General features: G+C 32.2%; 1 protein-coding gene across 1 annotated transcript; it reads right to left on the bottom strand.

Moving 5' to 3' along the window:
* Nucleotides 1-5449: 5449 nt before the first annotated feature.
* On the bottom strand, nucleotides 5450-9397 carry LOC133192902 (uncharacterized). Its single transcript, XM_061328908.1, has 3 exons — nucleotides 8651-9397; nucleotides 7448-8332; nucleotides 5450-5524 (listed from the first exon to the last, which is right to left on the bottom strand). Exons 1-3 carry the CDS (start codon nucleotides 9395-9397, stop codon nucleotides 5450-5452), a joined length of 1707 nt encoding a protein of 568 aa, XP_061184892.1.
* Between the last annotated feature and the right edge of the window lie 15593 nt (nucleotides 9398-24990).

The following is a 24990-nucleotide window of genomic DNA, read 5'->3' as shown; positions in this document are numbered from 1 at the left end:
TTGTTTGTCAATAGCTTGCCTCGTTTTAGAAATTGGAGCATGCTCTTGCATATCATAATCAACTGGGGGATATAAACCTCATATGCAGGTGGTAAGGTATATTGATACATAAGTAAGGGAAGTTGACGGTAGAAAAGTTGGTCATCACGTTTATCATAAAGTTTTGTTGTTACATTGTAGGTTATATACCATTAACGTCTTTTACTAGTAAAATATCCAGATATGAAATATATATATATATATATATATATATATATATATATATATATATATATATATATATATATATATATATATATATATATCAGACTTTGTGATATCTTTTATTTCAAGTTCACTGTGATATATCGAGTCGACAAATGAATGAAAGTAACTAATTGTTAATTGATAATACGTCGTCGATATATACATGTATCTAAATGTCTAACTGAAGGCCACAGCAAGTTTCTTCTTCTTATGTATAAGTTTTTGATTAAATTCTGCTTCACGTGAATACAAACAAGATTTTTAAAATTAAATTACACACTAATTTAAGTCGCACTGATAAATGAACCAGTGCTAAATCCTTTTGTCAAAAACAAAAGAAGCAGTGATTTTAACTAACCTTTGTGTTTATATTGAATAAATATAGAAATATACATCACAAATAACATACCCATACCAAAAAGCTCAGGAATTAAATAAATATTTAATCATTATAATCTACAGAAGGTCATTAAAATCACATCTTTTGAGGTACACAAGAATTGTTGCATTTTTTTCAAGGTTACCTGAGTGGTATTTTTAAAATTAGATTTTTGATTATCTGTATGATGAATTTCTAAAGAGTAGTTGAAAAAGAATGGTATAAAGTTTGTTCTATCTCCCAACCACTCTACTCGTTGTGTAACATTTTAGTGGAGATTTGTGGTGGCGACTACATTACGAAATTCTTAAGGTCAGAACTAAACTCGATAGAATACAATTAGTAAGATGAACCAACAGTAACAACATACAGTGGATTAATGAACACAGCGCGCTAAAATAATCTGCTCATTTTTAATATATAAGGAAATTATTCCAATTTTATTTCGCATTTGATCATTTTTGCTTATGATAACTTGTTCATCAAACTGCTGTAATATTGCCAGATGCATGTTTTAATCAAACTGTGGACTTAATTGAAAATACATTTTAAAGAAGATAAAATAATATAGATAAAACTTTTTAAAAGTGCGCTTGCTGGATTGCAAAATAAACCTGCATATGCACTTGAAAAATCCTTTCGAAAATTAAAAATTGCAACTAAATTTGTAGAGAGGAAGATAGACCCATTATAAATATTCCCCAAAATTTCTCGTGTCAGTGCAGTAAATCACTTTTTATTAGTGTGATCTTTATTTTCTCGCAATTATGCAGGACAGTCTGGTCGCGAAAATTTCATTCTTCCGTGCATTTGTTTTATTTAAAATTATATGAGGATATCAAAAGTTCGTGATATTTAAAATTTTGTCTCGCTTATAAATTATTTTACCTTCTTGTCGTGTAAATTTGGTGATGTACAGTATATCACAAACTGTAGAGGAATTGGTAAATTAATATATTCACAGTAATACTTATCATTGAAGTTTGTATGTGGTTTACTCGAAAATGTCAGAGGGATGACAGACTTAAAGATGTTGACAGATCCCCAATATCTGCCATGATGTCTTTAGGTTTTTCATGTAAAAATACGATCCTATCATTGTGAACAAGAACCTACAGATCATACACGGTTGTTTGTGGGTGAATTAAAAAAATGACCAAACGCATATTTATCAACCCACACTAAAAGTACAGGCAGTGAAAATAGATTTCTATGTCTCAGAATATGTGTTTAGATAGTGTCTAAATACCTGCCAAATATCTCGTTGATATCTCAATTAACAAAAAAAGTTATGCCCAAAAATGATGCCAAAATTGTCAGGAGTGCAACACCTTTTTTGTGACATTTTGAAATTTCAATATTTTTTGGAGCTCTGTGAAATAAATTATAATGCTTTAAGTTGAAAATAAAGACTTTCCTGATAATATTCAAAGTATTGAGCTTTAAATGTGGGCTGTAGTAACTTTTGTTTAATCAAGTTGTGGTCATGGCTGATGTTTAAAAAAAATGTTATACCATGTCAGGAGTGCAACAGAAAAAATGTAGTGCTGCCAAAAAAACATCAATTGTAAAATTCTGAAAGAAAATTAAGACAAAAAAGAATTTTAAAAGTGTAGAACAATAACTGATATACATTCTAAAACTTAAAAATGTTACATAAATCACAAGCAGCATTAATTAGAGTCAAGTATATGTGCATACCCAATAATGTCAGGAGTGCAACATTTGATGTTTTGCTCCCAAGCATGAAAAAACTATTATCATTATATGATTTTCTGATTTTTATTTTGGAAAAGAAAGACACAAAGAACATTTTTACCAAATAGATTTATCAATTACCGGATCTGTGTGTGCTTCAGATCTATATTTCTATGGTCAGGAGTGCAACACATTTTTTTTAAAGATTCAAGTTGTGTGACGAAAACATTTATATTCATGCTTAGACGTATTCATTAATTAATAATGTTCTTTTTGTATAATTTAATACTAAATTATTGACAGTTTTATTATTAAAATCCTTCTTTTTTCAATTTTATCAATTCAGGTGTGTTTTTATCTTTTTTGTGATTTTTTAAATTAATGTTAAAAATAAACACACTAAAAATTGTCATAAAATTCAAGTAATTCCTCCTCAACTTCACTGAAACAACAGAACAAGTTCTTATGTAATTTTCACTTCACAATTCTACTTTAAAGGTCCCAATGCTTTTGGTCAGGAGTGCAACAAATATGTTAGAATTATAAATCATCCAGTAAGAATAAAAATAAAGAAAAAATGATGAGTAGAATTTTTCTGGTGGGTTACTGTGTTTGTCCTCTAAAGGAAAATATGCAATAAAAATATTTTATCTTCTAAATATACATTTAAGCTAGTTTTTTGGCATAAATAGAGAATAATTCCAGATAAAATGCGAATTTCAAATACTTTCATCTGTTTTAATTATGAAGTATTGGACTATAAATATTCCACAATTTCATTACCACTTGATGTTGCCAACACTTTATGAATTTTTGTGTTCTACAGTTTTAATTTTAAATTTTACTCAGTCAGGAGTGCAACAAAACTGCTTTATAATTACCAATGCTTTTTAACTATCTTTACTAAAAAACGAGTTGAAAAAAAAAGTTTGATACTATTTGATGTTCAAAACACTATGTCTATCAACAAATTACAGAAATTTTCTAGTCAATTCAGGGAATAGTTTTCAGCATTTCACATATAGTTTTATATACAATTTATATATATATTACACTTTGCAAATAATCTTGTGTTAAGGTCTTCAAAATATGAAAAACCTGCCGTAAACGATCAAAAATATCAAAACGACGAATTATTTTACAAAGTAAGAATGGGTTATTTTTAAAACAAATTGTTAAATAAAATACATATCAGATGTCAGGAGTGCAACACAATAATGTAACATAGGGTCACTTCAAAATCTAGTATCTTTTGTAAGAGAACTTGTTTATAAAAATTCTTTTTTGGCTTAGTTTTAAAGGAATTGGCTTGAACGGACAAAAATGTGAAATTTTGGGAATTTTATTGCTTCATTTTTGTTTGATTGTATGTTGTTTAACGTCCCTCTCGAGAATTTTTCACTCATATGGAGACGCCACCACTTGCCGGTGGAGAGCTGCAAATTTTGTCCTATACTCGGCACTTACGGCCATTGAGCAGTGAGGGATCTTTTTCGTGCCAGCACCTACTGCGACACGGGACCTCGGTTTATACGGTCTCATCCGAAGGACCGGTCTCCACGTCCCACAGTGGGATTCGAACCCGCGACGTAAGGATCAACTCCTTACTTCGCGACTCTAGAGCAGACGCTCTAACCACTGCGCCACGCGGGCGACTTATTGCTTCATATTTTTTTCATATTAAAACTTTTCAAACCAGAATTGAAAAAATATTGTAAAATAACAATCGAAAAGTCAATTTTTTTGTCACACATACAAGAGAAGATACTCAATCAAGATCTAGATTTAATCATTTATATCTCTTTTACCATTTTGAAGCATAAAAAAACTATAATTTCTTGTGATTATGTATTTTAGAAAGTCTTTTAAGGTGTAATGATATTTTTTTTTTTCAAAAGAAATTTTACTAATAAAAATTCTGAAACTTTTTATTCCAATTGTCTATTCTATTGCCACTTTAGGATTTTAAACTAGAATGCATGTGCAATATGATGATATAAGTGAAAAATATGTTAGAAGTAGTTGAATTTTTCCAAAAAATTTCAGTTTGGTGGTCATTTTTTTTTAATTCACCCTTGTGCCTTCTTTGTGTTAATATGTTTGTAGGACAAGAACTCTAGCATGCGTATAAGGGATGGAATGAATAAAAAGTACCACGAACTGTGAAAACTAGATTGCTGTTCGATCATTAACTCAGTGATATAAAATAGATTATGAAAAAGAAATATACTGCTCATTACAGCCTCTCTTGCTTTTATAGACCATGACAGTCCTCCATAATCTCTCTATACTTATTTACACTTTGAAGATGCATCAGTAATGGTTGTGCCTACTTGACGTTAATTATCTTTAAAACAGCTAAGACTTCCTTGTACATGTATCTGTAAGTCTTGTAATAATACACTGCAATGAACAACTTGTCAGAAATACAACCATTGGAAAACTTTGCTGCAAGTTCATAACCATCCGATGTCGTATTTTGTCTACAATGTACTATACCTTGTTAACATTTGCTTTTTATCCAAATCGTGTAACATAAATGCAAAACAAAGGCAATGCTTGAAAAATGAAAGCTTGGTGGTTTTCTAACTTCACAAGTTGATACTGAGTCAGAGGAGTGCTTATCAAAAGTTCTTCTGCATGTAGTAACTTCATACAGTTTTCCTAGGTTGGTTCACTTGTACATGTATGATTTTTCTTGCAAGAGATTTACATCAAACTCAGTTTCAGACAGCAAAGTGGGTTTCAGAATCATATGTTCATAGGACCTGATCGAGGGACTCTCGAACAGGCATGATACATCCTTCTGATACAAGTCATACATTCCAATGAATATTTTTTTGTGCCTCTCCATGGATATTATTCAGAAACATATTATGTTCTAGGATAGAAAGTTTGGACAGATACCCTTATAAACCCACTTTAGGATGAGTTTAAAGCAGACCAAGAAACAATCCAAGAGGTTTTGAGGAAACAATCATATTTTTTTTCCGAAAAGAAAAGCATTTTTATTTTAGATAGAATGCACATTTATATGTGTACAAAACATACATCGTTAATTTGCTATGCAAATGTGTGTGTGTGTGTGTGTGTTTCTCTCTCTCAATTCTTTATTGCAATAATCTATTAGCAAAAAAGTAAAGGTAATGCCTCCTCAGAGGTCCTCACAAATATATCATCACCTGGGGTGCCAGGAGCTCCCTGGATCAGATAGAAAAAATTGAAATTTGATACATCTAAATGTACATATATTTTGAGAATTTTACATCATATCAAAATTAATAAATATGTATTAAAATGCACTTCAATAACATAGGACGATAGAAAAAATATACAACTACATGTAAAGATAATAGCACATTTTTTAAAAGAATATTCTCTAAAATATATAATTTAGCGTTATATATAAGAAAACTATAGCAATTTCACAAGATATAATCGTAGGGGCACCAAGCCACAACTCATAGAGTCCACAATTCCCCCCTACGATTGTATACTCCAAAGGCCAGGCCGCCTTTGGATAAATAGATAATATCACAATTTTTCAGACAACTCTTTGATGATTTTGAAATCACATGCAATACTTTTTGTTAATTTTGTTATGAAATAAAACTGAGTAAGTGCATTTTTAAGAAACACATTGAACTCTCATTAGTAACAGTCTCATTTAAAAGTCTGCATTTCATTTTATTTTTATATATTTTGTAGGCAACGAAAGACAATATATTGTTTAGAACAAAGGTACTTTTGTTACAATATGCTGGAAAACCAATGACAATAACTTTCAATGACACATCTATATTTAAAAGCAATGATATTTTACTGCTAATAGGTTTTACTACACGGCAATCAAAAATAAGATGCTTTATGTCTTCTTCTGCATTACAAATCGAACAGTTTTTATCTAAGTCTTTTTTTCCATTTGCTTACATACTTGTTACAAGTCAGTAAGTTATGCATCAATTTAGAGTTAAAATCTGACACATTCTTATCAAATATGTCTTTGACTTGTTCCTAGTAAATATTTTCCCATAAATGGAAGTCGTCAATACAGAATCGCTTTGACCAAAATATTTCCATTAAAGTTTTTTTTTGTTTTTTGTTTGTTTGTTTGTTTGTTTGTTTGTTTGTTTGTTTTTTTGATGTTTTGTGTAACAAGATATTGTAGAAGAATTTAGATATTTTACCCTCAGTTTGTTCAAAATATCCTTGAAAGTTGAAGCAGAGCTGTGAATTACTTGCGTTTACTTTATTCTGCAGGTTTATTTTTGGAATATGTTTCTTAAGAGCACTCTTTACAATCACGTACTCACAAAGGTAGTTTTGTGAACATATTAAATTTTCTTTAATTTCATTTATTGTTTTAAACCCGTATTTATAACAACTTTTGATCCAGTTTGGAAGAAATGACGGTTTCCTTTATACGTTATGTTTTTGTTAAACCATATATTATGTACCTAGAATTTTTCTTGATTATTTTGTTGACCCCAATTGCTTTATATTGCCAGATAGATCTAGAAGAATCATATATATGCACTGATAAAAAAAATTCAATATTTTACGTTAAAAAATCTCGTGCTTCATTTGCACTATTCGGTAGAAAAGACTCTAGGTCTGGACTACTATAACTTGATAGATATATTTGGTATGTCGAGTAAATGGTCAAAAATACAAATATACAGGTACACTTTGATGATATATGCATAGAAAGTGTCATGTAAAGGATGAACAACACAGAGGGGAGATAACTCTTGTGATCTCAATTAAACGTTAAAATGGTGATAAAACAATACGATCCCTATTTATCAAAGGGTGGATATAGTTGATGTACCCTTATGTATAGAATTCCCAACTCCTTATTTGCAATTATACCAACTAAACCCACCACAACTACCCCTCGGAAAAAACAAGAGTATCACGTGATTTTTAATTCCATAAATTGTTTTGACAAGTTATTGCACCAAGACGTTTTCTTATTCTTGAATTTAAAATCTGGTGGTTCTCTGATATCTATAATTTACTCATTGCCAAATTCGGCCGAGTCTGAAAATATTTCAAATTGTGAAGCACTTGGTAAATTAATATAATAATCCTTATTATTGAAGCAGTTTGTAAGTGGTTTACTCGGACTTGTCGGAGAGACTGTTGATAGGAGTAAAGAGCAGCCTGTAGATTGCCTGTCATATGTTGACAGATTCCCAAAATCTGCCATGAGATGTCTTTGAGCCCTTTTAGAAATACTTCCTGGTCATGGTGAACAAGAACTTGTAGATCATATACGGCTGTTTGTGCCTTCTTTATGTCAATATGTGAGTAACATAGGAATTCTAGCATACGTAACAATACAAGGGGTGGTATGAATAAAAAGTACCAGGGACTCTGTAAACTAGATTGCTGTTCTATGATTAACTCATTGAAATAACACAGATCATTGAAAAGACAGACATTGCTCATTACAGCCTCTCTGGCCTTTGTGGACCATGACAGTCCCCCCATAGCCTCTCTATACTTCTCCTCATTTACACTTTGAAGATGCATCAGAAATGGTTGTGCTGTCTTGACATTTATGATCTGCAGTACAGCTAAAGCTTCCTTGTATCTATATGTCTTGTAGTAATACATTGCCAAAAACAACGTATCAGAAATAAATCCAAACTTCGCTGCCAGTCGAAGCATTCGATGTGCTATTTTGTCAATAATGTACTTAAATTTGTTAATATCTTCTTTACCTTGCACATTGTGTAATATAAATGCAGTGAACGTATTGTATAGTACAAAGGAAGTGCTCTGAAGAATACAAGCTGTGTGTTTTTCTATTTTGACAAGTTGATATTGTGTCAAAGGAGTGCCTATCAAGAATTCTACTGCATTTAGGAACTTAATGCAGCTTTTCAAGGTTGATTCGGCTGTACTTACACGGTTTGTATAAATCTCTTTGAACAGTTGTATATCTAACTCAGTTTCAGACAGCAGAGTGGGTTCTTCTATAGATTTATAGAGTTTTGGATTCTGAAGAATCACATGTACATATGACCTGATCGAGTGACTCTCGAACAGGCATGATACACCCTTTTGATACAAGGCATACATTCTAATGAATAATTTTTTTTGTGCCTCTCCATGGATATTATTCAGAAACATGTTATGTTCTGGGATAAAAAAGTTTGGACAGATACCCTTATAAACCCACTTTAGAATGAGTTTAAAGCAGACCCAGAAACAATCCAAGAGGTTTTGAGGAAACCAATGAAATATTATGTTTTTTTGAAGCACCCAAAAAACTGCTGTCTTCATGTAATATGAACACAACAGCTTATCTGAACTAACGTGGTTGCTGTTCAAAACATCATTCATGAACAGTTTAAGTATCCCGTACGTTAAGAATTGACAGTGGTTCATTGAGTAGACAAGTTTTTGCTCCGCCAAAGAAAAAGAAATCCTCCATTCTTCATCTTCATGATTTCCAAGTTTATGGCCTATTGCAACAAAGTGACACCCATGACTGACTATGTCACGAACAACATGAGATTTGGGCCATGAGTGACATCGTGCTATCCATGAGGAGGCAGATGGGGGCCAAAAGTCACATGCCAAACAGTAAGCCTCGTCATATTCGATCAAACCACCGTAAAATCCACTATGACACGGTCCGTGTACATTAGAACCAGGCCACATTGGTGAAAAGAAAGTTTCCTTGTAAGCAGAACTAGATATATAAACTCTATTATTCATTCTGAAAACAACGGATGACAAACTTTTGGCTGCTCTATTTGGTATCGGTAACCAAAGTAAAGCGTATCCTGGTGGGCTTTCAGAAGTATCAGCAAGAATCAGTGTGTTTCTCTGAATATCGTAATACTGAACTTGGCACAAATCCCAGACTACTCTCTGATTATTTGGCCAATGCATGCTATCATAATCTGAACTCTTCATCCTGAATCCTTCTCGAAAACTTCCACTGGACATCATCGTGTAATCAAGACTGTTTGATGCTTGATGCCTAACAATGTCTATAATGTCTGAGACATCTCTCCTTATGGTTACTTCTTGTGGGGTCCCCACTAAGGCGCACATTGCCACATACACAGCCTCTGAGAAGTGTGATAGGCACAATACAACTGTATGTTTACTGAAAAATGTTATCAGATAGATAGTTAAGTAATTTATTTTTTAAAACCCATACATGATTTTTAAAATACTAAATGATATATATATACAATGTATATATATATATATATATATATATATATATATATATATATATATATATATATATATATATATATATATATATACATGTGTATATATATATATATATATATATATATATATATATATATATATATATATATATATATATATATATATATATATATATATATATATATATTAGGGATGTCAACGAATATTAGAGTACTCGACTATCGTTCGATCATACCGAGTATCGACTAAAATTTCTTTAGTCGGTTATTCGTTAAAAATGTTTTACCTGAAAGTAATTTTAAATTCAAGGTAATAAACTTGAATTCGCTCATTTCGTTTATATACAGATCAATGTTCTCGTAAAGTAAAACTCAAGGTATGGTTTAACTGCTCAAAGGAAATTATCTGTACGTCGATTTATGTTCGGCAAATATGCCTCCAAAATCTACAGTTTTTTGGAATACTTTAATAGATTTCAGGATGGAAAAACAGTTAAAAGTACGTTATCAAGGTTATGTGAAACTGAACTTGTATTCTGCAGTGGAACATCAAATATGATGTATCATATGCCGAATCCGTCAAACATACATATAGTAAACACAGTCTTCAAGTGAAACTCTTCTTAAGTAAGTTCTCCGCAAAATGCAAAATGCAAAACAAAAAAAAAACAAAAAACAAAAAAAAAACAGAGCCGGAAAGAAAATTGTTGCTATCACAAACATGATTATCAAGGATTGTCTACCACTTATTGTTGTAAAAACGTTCAAGAATTGTTTGGTTTTGTAGATTCAAATTATAAAGTTTCAACCTGCAATTCCATAAGATCTGACGTAATGCAACTATTCATAAAGAATAATTAAACTGATGTTACAAAATTGTAAATACATGTAAATTGGGGGACAGTTATGAGCGTATATAATTAAATGGTGTTTCTTTCTGATATTAATATCATGAAGTCTTTTTAAGATTGCATTGATTATTTGCACAAAATCTCATAATTAAAATTTATCGCAAGCTCTCTCTCTCTCTGTTTTTATCGGAGGCACGCTGTAATTAATTGTTTACCAGTCAAAGGTCACTGACACGACAGGTATAAATGGCTTCAATTAACGGGTACATGTACTATCATTATGAAAAGAAAGGACAAATGCATTTAGATAAAATGTGTAGTAAATATTATATTAATTTTGAAATCAAATGCATTGGATAAATGTAGATATACAGTATTTATTGTACTACGTAAATGTTTACGATTCAGGAATTCGTTGTATAAAGGTGATAGCGTAGGTTAAATATTGTACAACTAGTCTATAAAAGACAAATAGTGAAAATGACATGAAAAATTAATTTAAATTTCAACGAATATTCGACTATCGTTCGACTAAAGCCTCCGACCATTCGACTAAGCTGTCCGAATAAAATTGACATCCCTAATATATATATATATATATATATATATATATATATATATATATATATATATATATATATATATATATATATATATATATATATATACGGGGGTTGTTCGAAAAGTTCGTGGACGATGTCAATCTTTGTTATACTACTTCCAAGAAATTTAAAGTAAGCACAATATCATGTGTAAAAATATTTGTTTTGTTGATCTGTGAAATTTCATTCCATTTGATTTGATAGAAATTAATTTACTTTATTTTAAAATCAACATGTTTTGTAACCACGGCGCACACTTAAAAGCAATGTAACGTCAAAAACATAGCGTCAAGAGTTTCTTAAAAATTCTATCCCTATACATTCACACAGTATAGTCCAATACCCACGTATTAAAAACCTTTTTCAATCACTTGACATTTATTTTTCTAACAATTGTTCTCGTTTTATAACTTCCTTTGTTAATATTTAATTTCTTTTACCAGCTGTTTACCGCTTAATTGTGCTTTCACAAGATCAGCAACTCTGAAGCGCCTGCGTCTTTCCATGACGTCCCAACTTTTAAAAGTTTTCGTTCAGAATTTTACAGTTAAGCTGTTTCTTCACATATTGTCCTCGTCCGATACAGAGTCTCTGTCACTCAAATACCACCTCTACCATTTACACACATGCACTACCCGCTTGTGGCATATTTTCTGATTCTTCCGACATTTTTAGCGTTTATTCAGGATTTTCCCCGAGTATAACACAAAACTGCATCGTTATCTGCTGCGCCGTGACGTTCTACAACGTCATCGTTTTTGTCGTGTTCAATGAGGACTACCTATCTTCTCAGATTGATTTCTTTTTACCGAAGCAAAATATTAAGCCATAATTTGGAATAAGAATTGATGTAACAGTTCTTATTTTAACCCTCTAGGATTTTTTCGTTTTTGCTCCATTTTACAGAGAAGATGACTACAGACATTATTTAGTGTATTGTTTGTAAATTACAAATTTTGACCTGCGCCGCGATCCGATTTTTGTAGTTTTTAATTCTAGATAAGTTTTAAATAAATCATGATATTTTTGAAAAAATTGATGCAAATTATTTAAATTTATTGTTGAAATATTTCTACCAAATTTGGATAACTTATGACGTTAAATAAAAAAAATATGACAGAAGTCCACGAACTTTCCGAACAACCCTCGTATATATACTAAAAATGACCAACGACACGAACAATAAAAAATTGTCAAATTTAACTTTCTGGTCTCCTGTGGTAATGACCAGACTGGCTGGGCGTTCCTCGCGGTTGTCCTTATTCATTTCAAATTAATTTGCTTTCACATGTATCAAAATGTTAAACTGTGAATAAACAGAGTTTAGTAGCGTGGTTATAATGCTAGATTTTTTCGTTTTCATCTGTTTTGTTGTTTATGACTTTTGGACCTCTTCTATGTCCAGAGGAAGGTACAGGGCGTCCTGATAATTTGACAATTTTTGATTGTTTGTGTCGTGGGTCATTTTTAGTGCTTTATATAAATTTCCATCCGTGACCTTGTATCTAGTAAGTAGATCCGACACATAGGATATACATGTACAGTGCTGTTGGTTCCTGAGCACAAGCTCTCATAGTCATTTATTTGACACGAGTAGGTTTACAGTATAACTAAATTTAAGATATGATGTAAACAAACCTTTGGGAAGATGTATTGGAAGCCATATCGAGCATAAGGATCCTTTTGGAAGATGTACTTGAAGCCATATTGTGATTGCTAGCTGCCCCAAATATAAAGATTTGAATAAAAATAGATGTAGAAGATTCACAGTAATCTTTGGTATATGCTTCTATTATTCAAAGCTCTCTGATTGGCTCAAACTTGATCACATGATTAAGCATATACTTGTGTTGCTATTTAAAGATTCTTAAACACACATTGACTTGATATTTCTAATAATGAAAATGAATATAATAAAAAATAAAACAAAAATGGTGTTGGCTTCTCTATATCTAATTAGCTAATGTGAATGTTTCTGAAAAAAAACCCAGATGTTTCAACCCCTATTTGTAATTGTGATGTTCTATAAAAATTGATAAGACTTGAATATGCCTTGAAGATTGATCTACTTTATAAATAAACATTTTAAGTTGATAGAAAATATAATAAAACAAATGTAACTTTTTTAATTGGCACCCAATTGAGTGAAATATTTGGAGATAACGAAACACGGACCTCTAAAACAACAAAGGTGGGATCAATTACTGCCATGGAGGAGTGAGCATCCCCTGCCGAGCGGTGACACCCGCCGTGTGCTCCTTGTCATGATCGGGAAATAACGGAAAAATCCGTCGACAATTCAGAGTTTAAATAATGGCTAACAATAAGTATGAAATACTTCAGTCACCATTTGACTTAATGATAAATTTTATTTGCTGACAAGATCATTGTAGCTTACAAAATGACGACTTTAAAAGAGACTGCTGATATTCTTGTTTCATCAACTTGTTTGTCGATAACTTACCTCGTTTTAGAAATTGTTCATACGTAGAGCGTGTGACAACTGTGATAAACTGAAAAATACCGGTAATATTTTAATTTACAAGTTACATTGCCTTAAAAAAAAGACATCACAATTGAATATTGGATGAAATATGGAGATAACGAACAGTAACCAAGCTCAAAAGTCCATTGAAACAAAACATATCGGGAGCAGAGCAAACACGGACCTCTAGAAGCATCAGAGTCGGGATCAAGTACCATGGATTAAATAATTAAATGATTTCGTAGTTTGAGGTCTGACGACACGTTGCTCGAATATCTTGGGGGGGGGGGGTTTATCTCTTCGTAATATATAACAAATAAATCATAATTATCATTATACTGTGATTTTTAATTTTTTATTTTAAATAGGATTATATAGCAAATAAATCCTCTGGTATCTTGATCAAATGCCTGAAAAGGTGAGGAAACTCATTAAAGAAGCAATACTCAGTACTTCAATGACAAATTCTTGGAAAAAAGGAACGTGTCGTCTGACCTTAAGAGAAATACTTTCACTCAGTCTAGCAAGAACCTAATGATTTACTTTTAGCTATTACAAAAAATTATGGAACTTCAACTATAGTAACGTTTAAGGGTTAACACATTTTGGAAATATTTCTGGTCCATTTAATTTTGTGCGAATAAAGTTACCGAATATCAAATCTAGTGCCCCCACCCTTAAATTGAACGTAGAAGAAAGTAGTAGTAAAAACTAAAAATACGTTCCATAATAACCTTTTCCTTTCACAAAGTTGAAAACAAAAACTGGGGGTTTCCTTCTTGAAAGAAATTTAACGAATCAGAATTCAGAATGATTGTTTTAATCACAGAAATAATTCATGTTCATGCTTGTACTTTCCAGAAAGTAATATTTTGTTGAAAAGAGTGATACTGTATCCTTCCTTAAATCTATATCTGTAATCTCATCAGAATTTTTATATGAACTCTAGAGATTAGTCAGCTAAGAACACGTACCATCAGCATTACGAAAACTCGATACAGTGCTCGCACTTGCGGAAACAAAACTAAAATAGATTTGTGTTTGTATTTTTATTAGTATCTTTTCCGATGACAAGTCCAGTGGTGCTAATTATACTATATATTGTTCAATGTTTTTTTAAAATCAATTTGGAAATTTTATATTTATATGTGTAGCGAGACCGAGCGTACGGTCCTTTCTGCTATTTCAAATCCTCTTTAGACTTTAAAATCCTCAATATCCCATATAAATTTATAAGTATGATTTTCCTCCTTTGGTAGTGTAAAGTAAAAATTCCAGTTATCAGTTTACAAGTTTATTACATGTTTCTATTAATCACAAGCACAGCATAATATCAACTCTGTAACTCCGCAACTTTCCCACGCATGCGTGCATGCCCTATACATACATTTTAGGGGCAGCTCCGCTGCAGCTGCTAATACACGGCAGCTACCGGGTAGCTGCCGGTTTATGGATAGCGTTTATTATGTTATCTATATACATTCTATATAAAAATATTTTCCCCTTTACATATGCTTATATAATAATATGTCTTATACTAGTTTAAAAAATCTTTCGTAATTTATTATTTTCCATGTTTTCTGGGGTTTTTTCCCATTTTCTCGCTAGTTTCCTTCTCCTTTTTTAAACAATCTTTTTCAGATAATTAACTAGATGAAATCCTGCGCAAGAGTGTGAGAAATTGAATTTTTACTACTGCTGACGGAACAATTCCAATATGACTTAGCGGTTACTTCTGACAATTAATGACAGTCTTAAAGCAAGAATAAATACTTCAAATTATCCTTTATTCAAAAGACCGCAGTTACAGGGGAGGAGAAGTAGATTTACGTCACGGTCACCATAATTTTTGTTTTTTTAAGCATTAGCCAATATCTTTTAAAATATGATTAGGGGTGCCCAACATGTGCAAAACGATTTTGAAATTTTCCTTTTTTAACCTTGGGTCAAATGGGGGTTATGAACTCCTCTTACATTTTTTTCAGTATCCCATTCATATTTTGGAAATCAATATGCTTAGGAGTGTAAATGTGCAATAATGTTTCGAATTATTATTTTCATCCTGGGGGCAATTGGGGGTCAAAATCACTTTACAAAAACCTGTTGTTATACCTGAAGAAAGTTCGGGTATATTATTGTTATCGTGGTCTGTCCGCCTGTCACACTTTCTTCTTCCTCAAACTCCTATTACAATTTAAACACTGACCAATTCATCTTTTGGAATATGATAGTTGGTGTAATGTAGATGTGCAACAAGGTTTCAGAATTTTCATTTTCACCCTTGGGAATCAAAAAACATTTTTTTAACACAGGAATCGGGTTCCTAGAAGTCCTCGTACAATTTACCCAGTAGTCAAATCATCTTTTGAAAGGTAATTGGTTTTGCCCTGTCGATGTGAAATAAGGTTTCGGAATTATCATTTTACCCTGGGTGTCAAATGGGAGGGGGACGACGTTTTTCATTTTATTAAAAAATGGTTCCCAGAACTTCTGAAGATGTGTAATAAGGTTTTGGAATTTTCATTTTCACCCCAGGGGTCGAAAAATGACTTTTTAGACCTGTACTTTCTAAAGACAAAATATTGCTGAACTCCTCTTACATTTTTTTTCAGTATCCCATTCATATTTTGGAAACCAATATGCTTATGTTTCGAATTTCTATTTTCATCTTGGGGGCAATTGGGGGTCAAAATCACTTTACAAAAACCTGTTTACCAGAAATCCTCTTTCATTTTACAAATGATTTGGGATGTCCTGCAGATATGCAGAAAGGTTTTGGAATTTTCATTTTCACTCTTGGGGTCAAATGGGGGTAAAAATATCGTTTTTCATTTTACAAAATCTGTTTTCCAGAAAGTATCATACATTTTACACAGTAGCCATATCATCTTTTTCAAGATAAATTAGGGTGTTCTCAGGATGTGCAATAAGATTTTGGAATTTTCAATATCGTTTTTACAAATGGGGGTAGAAAAAAAGGTTTTCATTTTGCAAATTACTGGTTCCTAGAACTCCTCTAAGATTTTATGTATAGCTATTTCATCTTTTGCAAGTTGATTGGAATGTCCTACTGATGTGCAATGAGGTTATGGAATTTTCATTTTCACCCCTTCGGCCAAATGGGGGTTGAAAATTGACGTCCTAATTTGGGCCGATTTTTTTCATTACAATCTTTAATTTCAAACCAAAATTAATTTATTTGGAATACTACTAAAGAGGCCTCACCTGTCTATCTTATTCTCAATTTGATATATGTGTTCATATTTTATGTAAATTATAAATTATATTTATCACTGTTCGTTATCATCACCTTTTTCATTCATTAGAATAATTTTTGCGCTACCCAGGTACAAGGGAGCTAGCTTACATTTAGAGGCAAGCACGTAAGTGCGACTATTATTGCCTTATGACAGTATCTAGTTATTATTTTACAAAAACCTCTATGGTACCCAGAACTCCTCATATATTTTATAAAGTAGTTCGCTCATCTTCTGCAAGATGATTCGGGGTGTTCTGTAGATTGATTTCATTGTATGTTGTTTTACGTCCCATTCGCGAATTTTTTCATTCATATACATGTAGAGACGTCACCACATAGCGGTAAAGGGCTTCAAATTTAGACCTTTACTCGGCACTCAGGGCCATTGAGCAGTGAGGGATCTTTATCGTGCCAACACCTGCCGTGACACGGGGCCTCGGTTTTTGCGGGACCCGCAACTTTCACTTCTAAGTGCCGAGCGCTTGGCGAAGGAACAGTTGTTACCTATTTTTTATCGACTTAGGTCATTCGCGGCAGGGATTCGAACTCACGACCTTCCGATCACGGAGCGAGCGCCTTACCGACTGAGCCACCGTGAAGGTGTTCCGTATATGTGCAATAAGGTTTCAGATTTGAAAAACGTTTTTAATAAAAAATCCTGGTTCCACAATTTCCTCTAACATTTTAAGCAGGAGCACCTCATTTTTTGTTGGTGTTCTTTAGATGTGCAATAAGGTTTTGGAAATTTCATTTGCATTCTTGGGGCCAAACGGGGTAGGAAAATAAATATTTTTCATTTTTCAAAAACCTGATTCCCAGATCTCATCATACATTTTATGCAGTAACCATTTTTTATCTTTTGTAAGATGATTGAAGGTGTCCTGGCTGCAGATGTGCAATAAGGGTTCGGAATTTTCACCCTCTGGGCCAAATGGGGGTCGAAAACTGATATTTTGAGTTCCAATTTGGGCTGATTTTCTTCTCTTTATTCCTGAAACCCCCTCTTTTCTTGAATTTATTATTTGAAATACTAAAAAAAGGGGCCCGTGGTTAAATGCTTACCTGTCTATTTTATACTCAATTTGAGGCAAACACTTAAGTGTGGATATTACTGTTTATTTACTTTTTACAAAATTCTCTTGATGTTTTTGCTGAATACGGTGATTTATGGAAACTTCGTGTTAACATAGCCAAAACAAAAATCCTTATTTTTTCTAAAGGTTCAATGACAAAACGTAAATTTTTATATATATAATGGTGTGGCTATTGAAAATGTAAAAGAATTCTGTTACTTAGGTTTATTCCTGTCAAGAAGTGGAAAGTTTAATAATGCAAAAAAAAAAAAAAACGTTTAACAGAACAAGCTTCAAAAGCGATGTATGAAGTTTTACATAAAATTCGCCATTTTAATTTTTCAAATAATTGTTAGGTAGACTTGTTTGATTTAAGAGTTACTCTTACAAAACTACGAACATGTAATCATCATTTACCAATTGAAACAGGTAGATGGAATAAAATTGATAGAAATTTAAAAATATGTACCATTTGTGATTGTAAAACTATTGGTGATGAATTTCATTCTGTTATGGAATGCAAGTCCTTTTCGAATGACAGAAAAAATATTTCTCCAAAATAGATATTATAAAAATCCTAACACATTTAAATTTAATGAATAATGTAGAAATACAAAAAATCAATGTCAAAATTTATTAAGAAAATTTTCAAAAATGTCTGTCCTTCTTGAATCCTCCGTATATGTAACTGATTATATGTAAGTAGCTCTTGCGTGTCATCAGACAGCACAGACTCCAACCTTAGGACAACAGTTAATGGCAATACAGTTTACTTGTAAAGTGTGTGATAGAAGAACTTCTAAGACATTTTCCAGAACTGCGTACACTAAAGGTGTGGTTATCATCAGGTGTGAGGGTTGTCAGAACAATCGCCTCATCGCTGACAATATTGGCTGGTTCAAGCATGTCAAAGGAATTAAGGTAAAATTGAGGATTTTTAAAAAAAGTTCTTGGAGTATATTTAACTTACCTCATCCTGCCTCTGATAAAATATTAAAATTTTATTGTTCAAGAGGAATACCACCTGTTAAACCATGTGATTGCATACTGACATGAGGTAGTTCACATCCCTCCTCCCCCTTCATGTTACCATCAGTCCGTAACACCCCCCCTCTTCTGGTTACCTACCAACCAGATATCATTTCCTATACTGTTTCCAGGTGACCCCTCAAGGATCCTTGTAATTGACATCACAAAAGCAAAAGACGGCAGCCTATTGGATGATTTTAGCAGGCTTCATTAAGCAAAAGTAATATTCATAAGGATAAATTCATACTGTAGACTCTTAGAGAGGTAATGGGAAGTTTATAGGGTCCTTATACCTAACCTAAGATGAATTTTTTAAGGACTCCGTATATTTCTGTATTATCCATCTAAGTAAATAATTTGTTTGTTTGTATTTTGTTTAACGTCCCTCTCGAGAATTTTTCACTCATATGGAGACGCAACCACTTGCCGGTGGAGAGCTGCAAATTTTGTCCTATGCACTCAGGGCCATTGAGCAGTGAGGGATCTTTTTCGTGCCAGCACCTACTGCGACACGGGACCTCGGTTTTTACGGTCCCATCCGAAGGACCGGTCTCCACGTCCCACAGTGGGATTCGAACCCGCGACGTAAGGATCAAGTCCTTACTTCGCGACTCCAGAGCAGACGCTCTAACCACTGCGCCACGCGGGCGACTTCTAAGTAAATAATAATACATTATTTAATTTGAACAATGTGTAGGTTATCAGAACTCAATAATCTTCATGATAAAAACAGTTCTCATAAGAACCATTTAATTTTATACTAACTTAGATTGGATGTTTACTTTATAAGTAATAACTCCTTGTCAATACAGTAAAACACACTTGTAATGAAGTGCCAGGGAAAAATGATTGTGCTTCATTGTAAGCGTTATTCATTATATCTGTTAAGTTTACAATATATTTTTAAAGTCACAGGGAATGAAAATCATTTCGTTATAAGCGCGTTTTACTCTAGTGTATCACTTAAAAAAATAAATAAATAATTTCTGTAGTAAGAAAAACCAACTGTTAAAGCACACTTTCTCAAAAACAAGAGATAGTTTTTTCATTTAAATGCAGTTTATTGTATAATGCAACTCATGAAAAACAATAATTAATTGAACATTTGACAAATGATGCTGTTCATTCCCCCTTCCCTCTCTCCCTTCCTGTAACTTACTTAATGTTTGAACAGTGTAAAATGGATTTGAACAATGTAAAATGGTGAAAGTTAACAGTGATTAATTAGTCTCATAAATCCAGTAAACAGAACAAATCGTGACAAGGCAAAAACATGAACCCCTGAAAACACCAGAGGTGGGAACAGGTGCCTAGGAGGAGTAAGCATCCTCTGTCGTCCAGTCACAATTGCAGGAGGCCTATGTATATAGGTTAGGTAGACAGATTACTCCTTGATTAAATGAAAAAGCAGTGACCAAACAAATGGTATGAAACATGTCAGACAAAATGCAACCCAAAGATAGGTTGCATTTACAAAAAAGGTCATTATAACAACTGTAGAATATGCAAAAAGCTCATTTTAAATGAGGTCATTGAAATCTTTGTAACATCAACTTATATGTTAGTAGTTTTCCTCAGTTTAAAAATTGATCGTATTCAGAGCATACTTTTGCATACATATCCAATCAGTTTGGAGACATAAACAGTATATGCAGGAGATGTTGGAATAAAGGAAGTTGAAGATGGAAAAAACCAAAGTCATCTCGTCATACAGTTTAGTTATTAGTTGGCCATTATCGCTATAGTCGTATAACATCAAAATTTGAAACAGATGTGGCAGATTCTGTAGCATATGATAAGTTGTAAATTTTGTATTTACTGCCACCCGGTAAATTTATATTATTATAAATTATATCTAAATGTTGAGTTGAAGGCCACAGCAAAAGTTTTCTTCTTCTCATGAAGACGTTTTGGAATAAATTTTGCTTCATACGAATATAAAAACAGGTCGGCTAATAAAAGAGCATAATTAGTGCTCATTTGAATTCCATCAGATTGTTGGAAGACCAAGTCTCCATAGACTACATAGATATGGTCAATGAGGAACTCCAGCATCTTTTTAGAATCAACTCAGAGTACTTGTATGTAGAATCAGAAGGATTTTTAACAAAGTAATTTTGTAGATGACCGATCATACGATATGAAAATTTACGAATTCCATTTTTATTAAGGAGGCAGTTTATGATGTCAAAAAGCCTGCTCTATAATTTATTGTGAGGAAAGATTGTATAAAATGTAGAAAAGTGTTATGTTGTGATGCTATTGATTCAAAAGTTTGAGAATTTATATTTTCCATATGTTCTTTGGAATTTTTTAGAATCCACATTTAATTTTATAATACACCATAATACACCACTTCTTGAATATGTTGTAACAAATGCGTCTGAAGTTTTTCTTTCACAGCAGTTAATATTTTGGTGAGCATTAAGGATGCATTTACTGAACCCTGCAATATATCTTTGTTTGTAAGGATTTTTATGAAGGTTTTGAATCCTTTTATACATGCAAGTACGTATTCTAAATCAAACTCACTTCCATTGACTGAAATATAAAACGTATTTAAAACTAAAAATTTGAAGAATTTCATCCTTTGAAAATGAACTGTGGGTACATGTTTAGATTAGATATTACCAGAGTAGACTTAAATTCATGCAGTTGTATTAATGAAACTTACAAAGATTTTATTGTTGCAAGCTTTGTCAGCTGGAACCAAAATATATTTTTCATGTAGTCTTTCTATTTCTTTTATCACTTCCAGTGTATTGAAAACGGAAGGATGGATAGTTGGCATTTTACCCTTTAATATTCTAATGTCATTCTAAGTGGCAAGGCCTTCCCCTTCATATTTAGTCCATCGCATAGAAATATTCTAGTGAAATTTACATTATAGTAAGCATATAATATTCAGCTGGGATGAGAATATAAGAGAATTTCTAAATTTACATAATGTGAACAAATTTTGAACCTTACAGATACAATATGAACACTTTAAGCATCCTATTCATAACTTGTTTACTTATTGAAAATTACTGCTTATGAGATTAATCACTGTTCGTTATCTTCATTTTACACATCAGCTTGTTTCACTCAGAGTAGTAAGTATGTCAATCCAAACATAGAGCAAAAATATGTATTAAATATTTTTTAAGACATAGCATTTTGGTATAAATGGCTTTAAATTGTTTCTTTCAAAAATATAGAGGAAATCTTGTCAGAAAAAGGGGAAGAGGTTAAAAGTTATTTGGAAGATGGATCTCTAGAAATTGAAATGGACAGCAATAGTGATTTGTCTGATAAAAATAAAACATAAAGTTTTTTTTTTAAACCATTCTTTGGTGTGTTGCTTCATGTCAGCTGGGAATTTAAAACTGAATGGTGATGCATTTTTTCGTAACAAATTTACAATCACAAAGAAGAGTACATTTTCACCTAGTCCAGATCATGATGTAATTGAGCAGCATTTGTAGTATGATCATATCTGTAAGAATTTCTTGGTTTTATTCCTAAAATGACAAACATAATTAATATATGAATTTTTTGTAATCATAAAATATTCCACAAATGACTTTGAAATAAGATGATGAACTTTAGCCGGATGTTCTAATTATGTTCAATTTTCCTACACTAGTCTGTGGTAATTAGTATTTTGATTTTGCAAAACTGTTGACCAGAATAAATAGGTAATCGGAAAATCAGATGGGTTCTTGATATTTCCTGATACACCAAATTATAACGATAATTGATTTGAAGAAGTGTTATCGCTTCTTATTTTTATTTTGACGTATTGAAAGAATTGTGGCCCGTAATTATATCATGACGCCAGGAATGCCTCTTATTATGTGAAAATGTGTTGATGTTAAGAGTTCCGTAATGAAAAATTATTGGAGATTTTGAATGGTCCAGAACGTATGATTGATTTACTTAAGTTTTCATGTTACAGTAAGCTCACATACCAGGAAACACGACTTTTTGGTGTTTTACGAAGGAAAAACATTCTATATTGCTTGAATTCTTGACGCCTTAAAAAGAGTTGGACTTCCCATAAAAAAATATTCATCAATTTTTTAAAAATTTCTGTTGCATTTATCTAGTAATGTTACTTTCATCCATTGTATATCTGTTTGTAAATCTAATAAAAATTTAAGTAACAAAATGCTTGTTTGTTCTGTTTATGTACTTATGCAATTGGTGTACTTTGAAACTGGGCAATTTTTTTCCTGCTGGCAAATATTATTTAAAAATTAACCTTAATTCAACCGTTTAAACCCGACATTTCTTATTTATAAGTTGATAGATTTAATCTACGAAAGTATGAAATACAATTTTTCTATCTCCAAACCACTCTACTCATTGTGTGGCATTTTAGTGGAGATCTGTGGTGGCTACTACATTACGAAATTCTAAAGGTCAGAACTAAACTCGATAGAATACAATTAATAGCTACATTACGAAATTCTAAAGGTCAAAACTAAACTCGATAGAATACAATTAATAAGGTGAACGAACAGTAACAACATACTGTGGATTAATCAACACAGCGCGCTAAAATAATGTGTTAATTTTTAATATATAAGGAAATTATTCCAATTTTCTTTTGCGTTTGATCACTTTTGCTTGTGATAACTTGTTCATCAAACTGCTGTAATATTGCCGCAGATACACGAATCATATGCATGTCTTAAGTAATCAAACTGTGGACTTAATTGGAAATATATTTAAAGAAGATAAAATAATATAGATAAAAAATTTTATAAGTGTATTTGCTTGATGGCAAAATAAACCTGCTGAAGTGCTGCATTTGCACATAAAAATCCTTTCGAAAATAAAAAAAATTGCAATTAAATTTTTAGAGAGGACGATAGATCCATTATAGATATTCCCCAAAATTTCTCGTGTCAGTACAGTAAATTACTTTTTATTCGTGAGAACTTTATTTTCTCGCAATTATGCAGGACAGTCTGGTCGCGAAAATTTCATTCTTCCGTGCATTTGTTTTATTTAAAATTATATGACGATATCAAACGTTCGTGAAATTTAAAATTTTGTCTCGCTTGTAAATCATTTTACTATCTTCCAAAAATAAGGTGTCGTTTAAATTTGATGATCTACAGTATATCACAAACTGTCGAGGAATTGGTAAATTAATATATATACAATAATCCTTATCATTGAAGTTTGTACGTGGTTTACTCGAAAACGTCGGATGGATGACAGAATTAAACATGTTGACAAATCCCCAATATCTGCCATGATATGTCTTTAGGTTTTTCATGTAAAAATACGATCCTATCATTGTGAACAAGAATCTATAGATCATACACGGTTGTTTGTGTCTTTTTTGTGTTAACTTTATGTGTAGCACAAGAACTCTAGCATGCATATAAGGGGTGGGATGAATAAAAAGTACCACGAACTGTGAAAACTAGATTGCTGTTCTACCATTAACTCATTGATATACAATATTTCATTAAAAACAATATTTCATTACAGCCTCTCTGGCTTTTATAGACCATGACAGTCCCCCATAATCTCTCTATACTTATTTACACTTTGAAGATGCATCAGAAATTGTTGTGCCGACTCAGTTGACGTTTATTATCTTCAAAACAGCTAAGCTTGTACATGTATCTGTAATGGATAACATGTCAGAAATTAACACATTGGTAAACTTTGCTGCAAGTGTAACCATCCGATTTGATATTTTGTCTACGATGCACTATACCTTGTTAACATTTGGTTTTTTAACGCAAATCGTGTAACATAAATGCATAATGTGCAAAACAAAGGCAGTGCTTGAAGAATGTTCTAACTTCACAAGTTGATACTGAGTCATCGGAGTGCTTATCAAAAGTTCTACTGCATGTGGGAACTTCATGCAGTTTTCCTAGGTTGATTCTCTTGAACATGTATGATTCATATAAATCTCTTTAATGAGTTTTACATCTAACTCAGTTTCAGGCAGCAGAGTGGGTTCAGAATCTTATGTACAGAGAGGACCTGATCAAAGGACTCTCGAACAGGCATGATACACCCTTCTGATACAAGTCATACATTCTAATGAATAATTTTTTTATGTGCCTCTCCATGGATATTATTCAGAAACATGTTATGTTCTGGAATAAAAAAGTTTGGACAGATACCGTCATAAACCCACTTTAGGGTGACT

The sequence above is a fragment of the Saccostrea echinata genome, unplaced genomic scaffold, assembly GCF_033153115.1.
Source record: "Saccostrea echinata isolate AGI-Se365-2 ecotype Australia unplaced genomic scaffold, CSIRO_AGI_Sech_v1 ptg000025l, whole genome shotgun sequence".
Classification (NCBI taxonomy): Eukaryota; Metazoa; Mollusca; class Bivalvia; order Ostreida; family Ostreidae; genus Saccostrea; species Saccostrea echinata.
Note: the sequence above shows the minus strand (reverse complement) of the source record. Positions and strands in the feature narration are given on the sequence as shown.

Excerpts from the sequence above, each read along its gene's own strand:
- LOC133192902 (XM_061328908.1), bottom strand. The coding sequence starts at position 9,397 with ATGTGCGCCTTAGTGGGGACCCCACAAGAAGTAACCATAAGGAGAGAT. Across the intron at positions 8,333-8,650 it reads ATGTTTTGAACAGCAACCAC|AATCCAAAACTCTATAAATC; the intron begins GTTAGTTCAGAT and ends GTGATTCTTCAG. Across the intron at positions 5,525-7,447 it reads AGTCTCTCCGACAAGTCCGA|GGAGCTCCTGGCACCCCAGG; the intron begins GTAAACCACTTA and ends TATCTGATCCAG.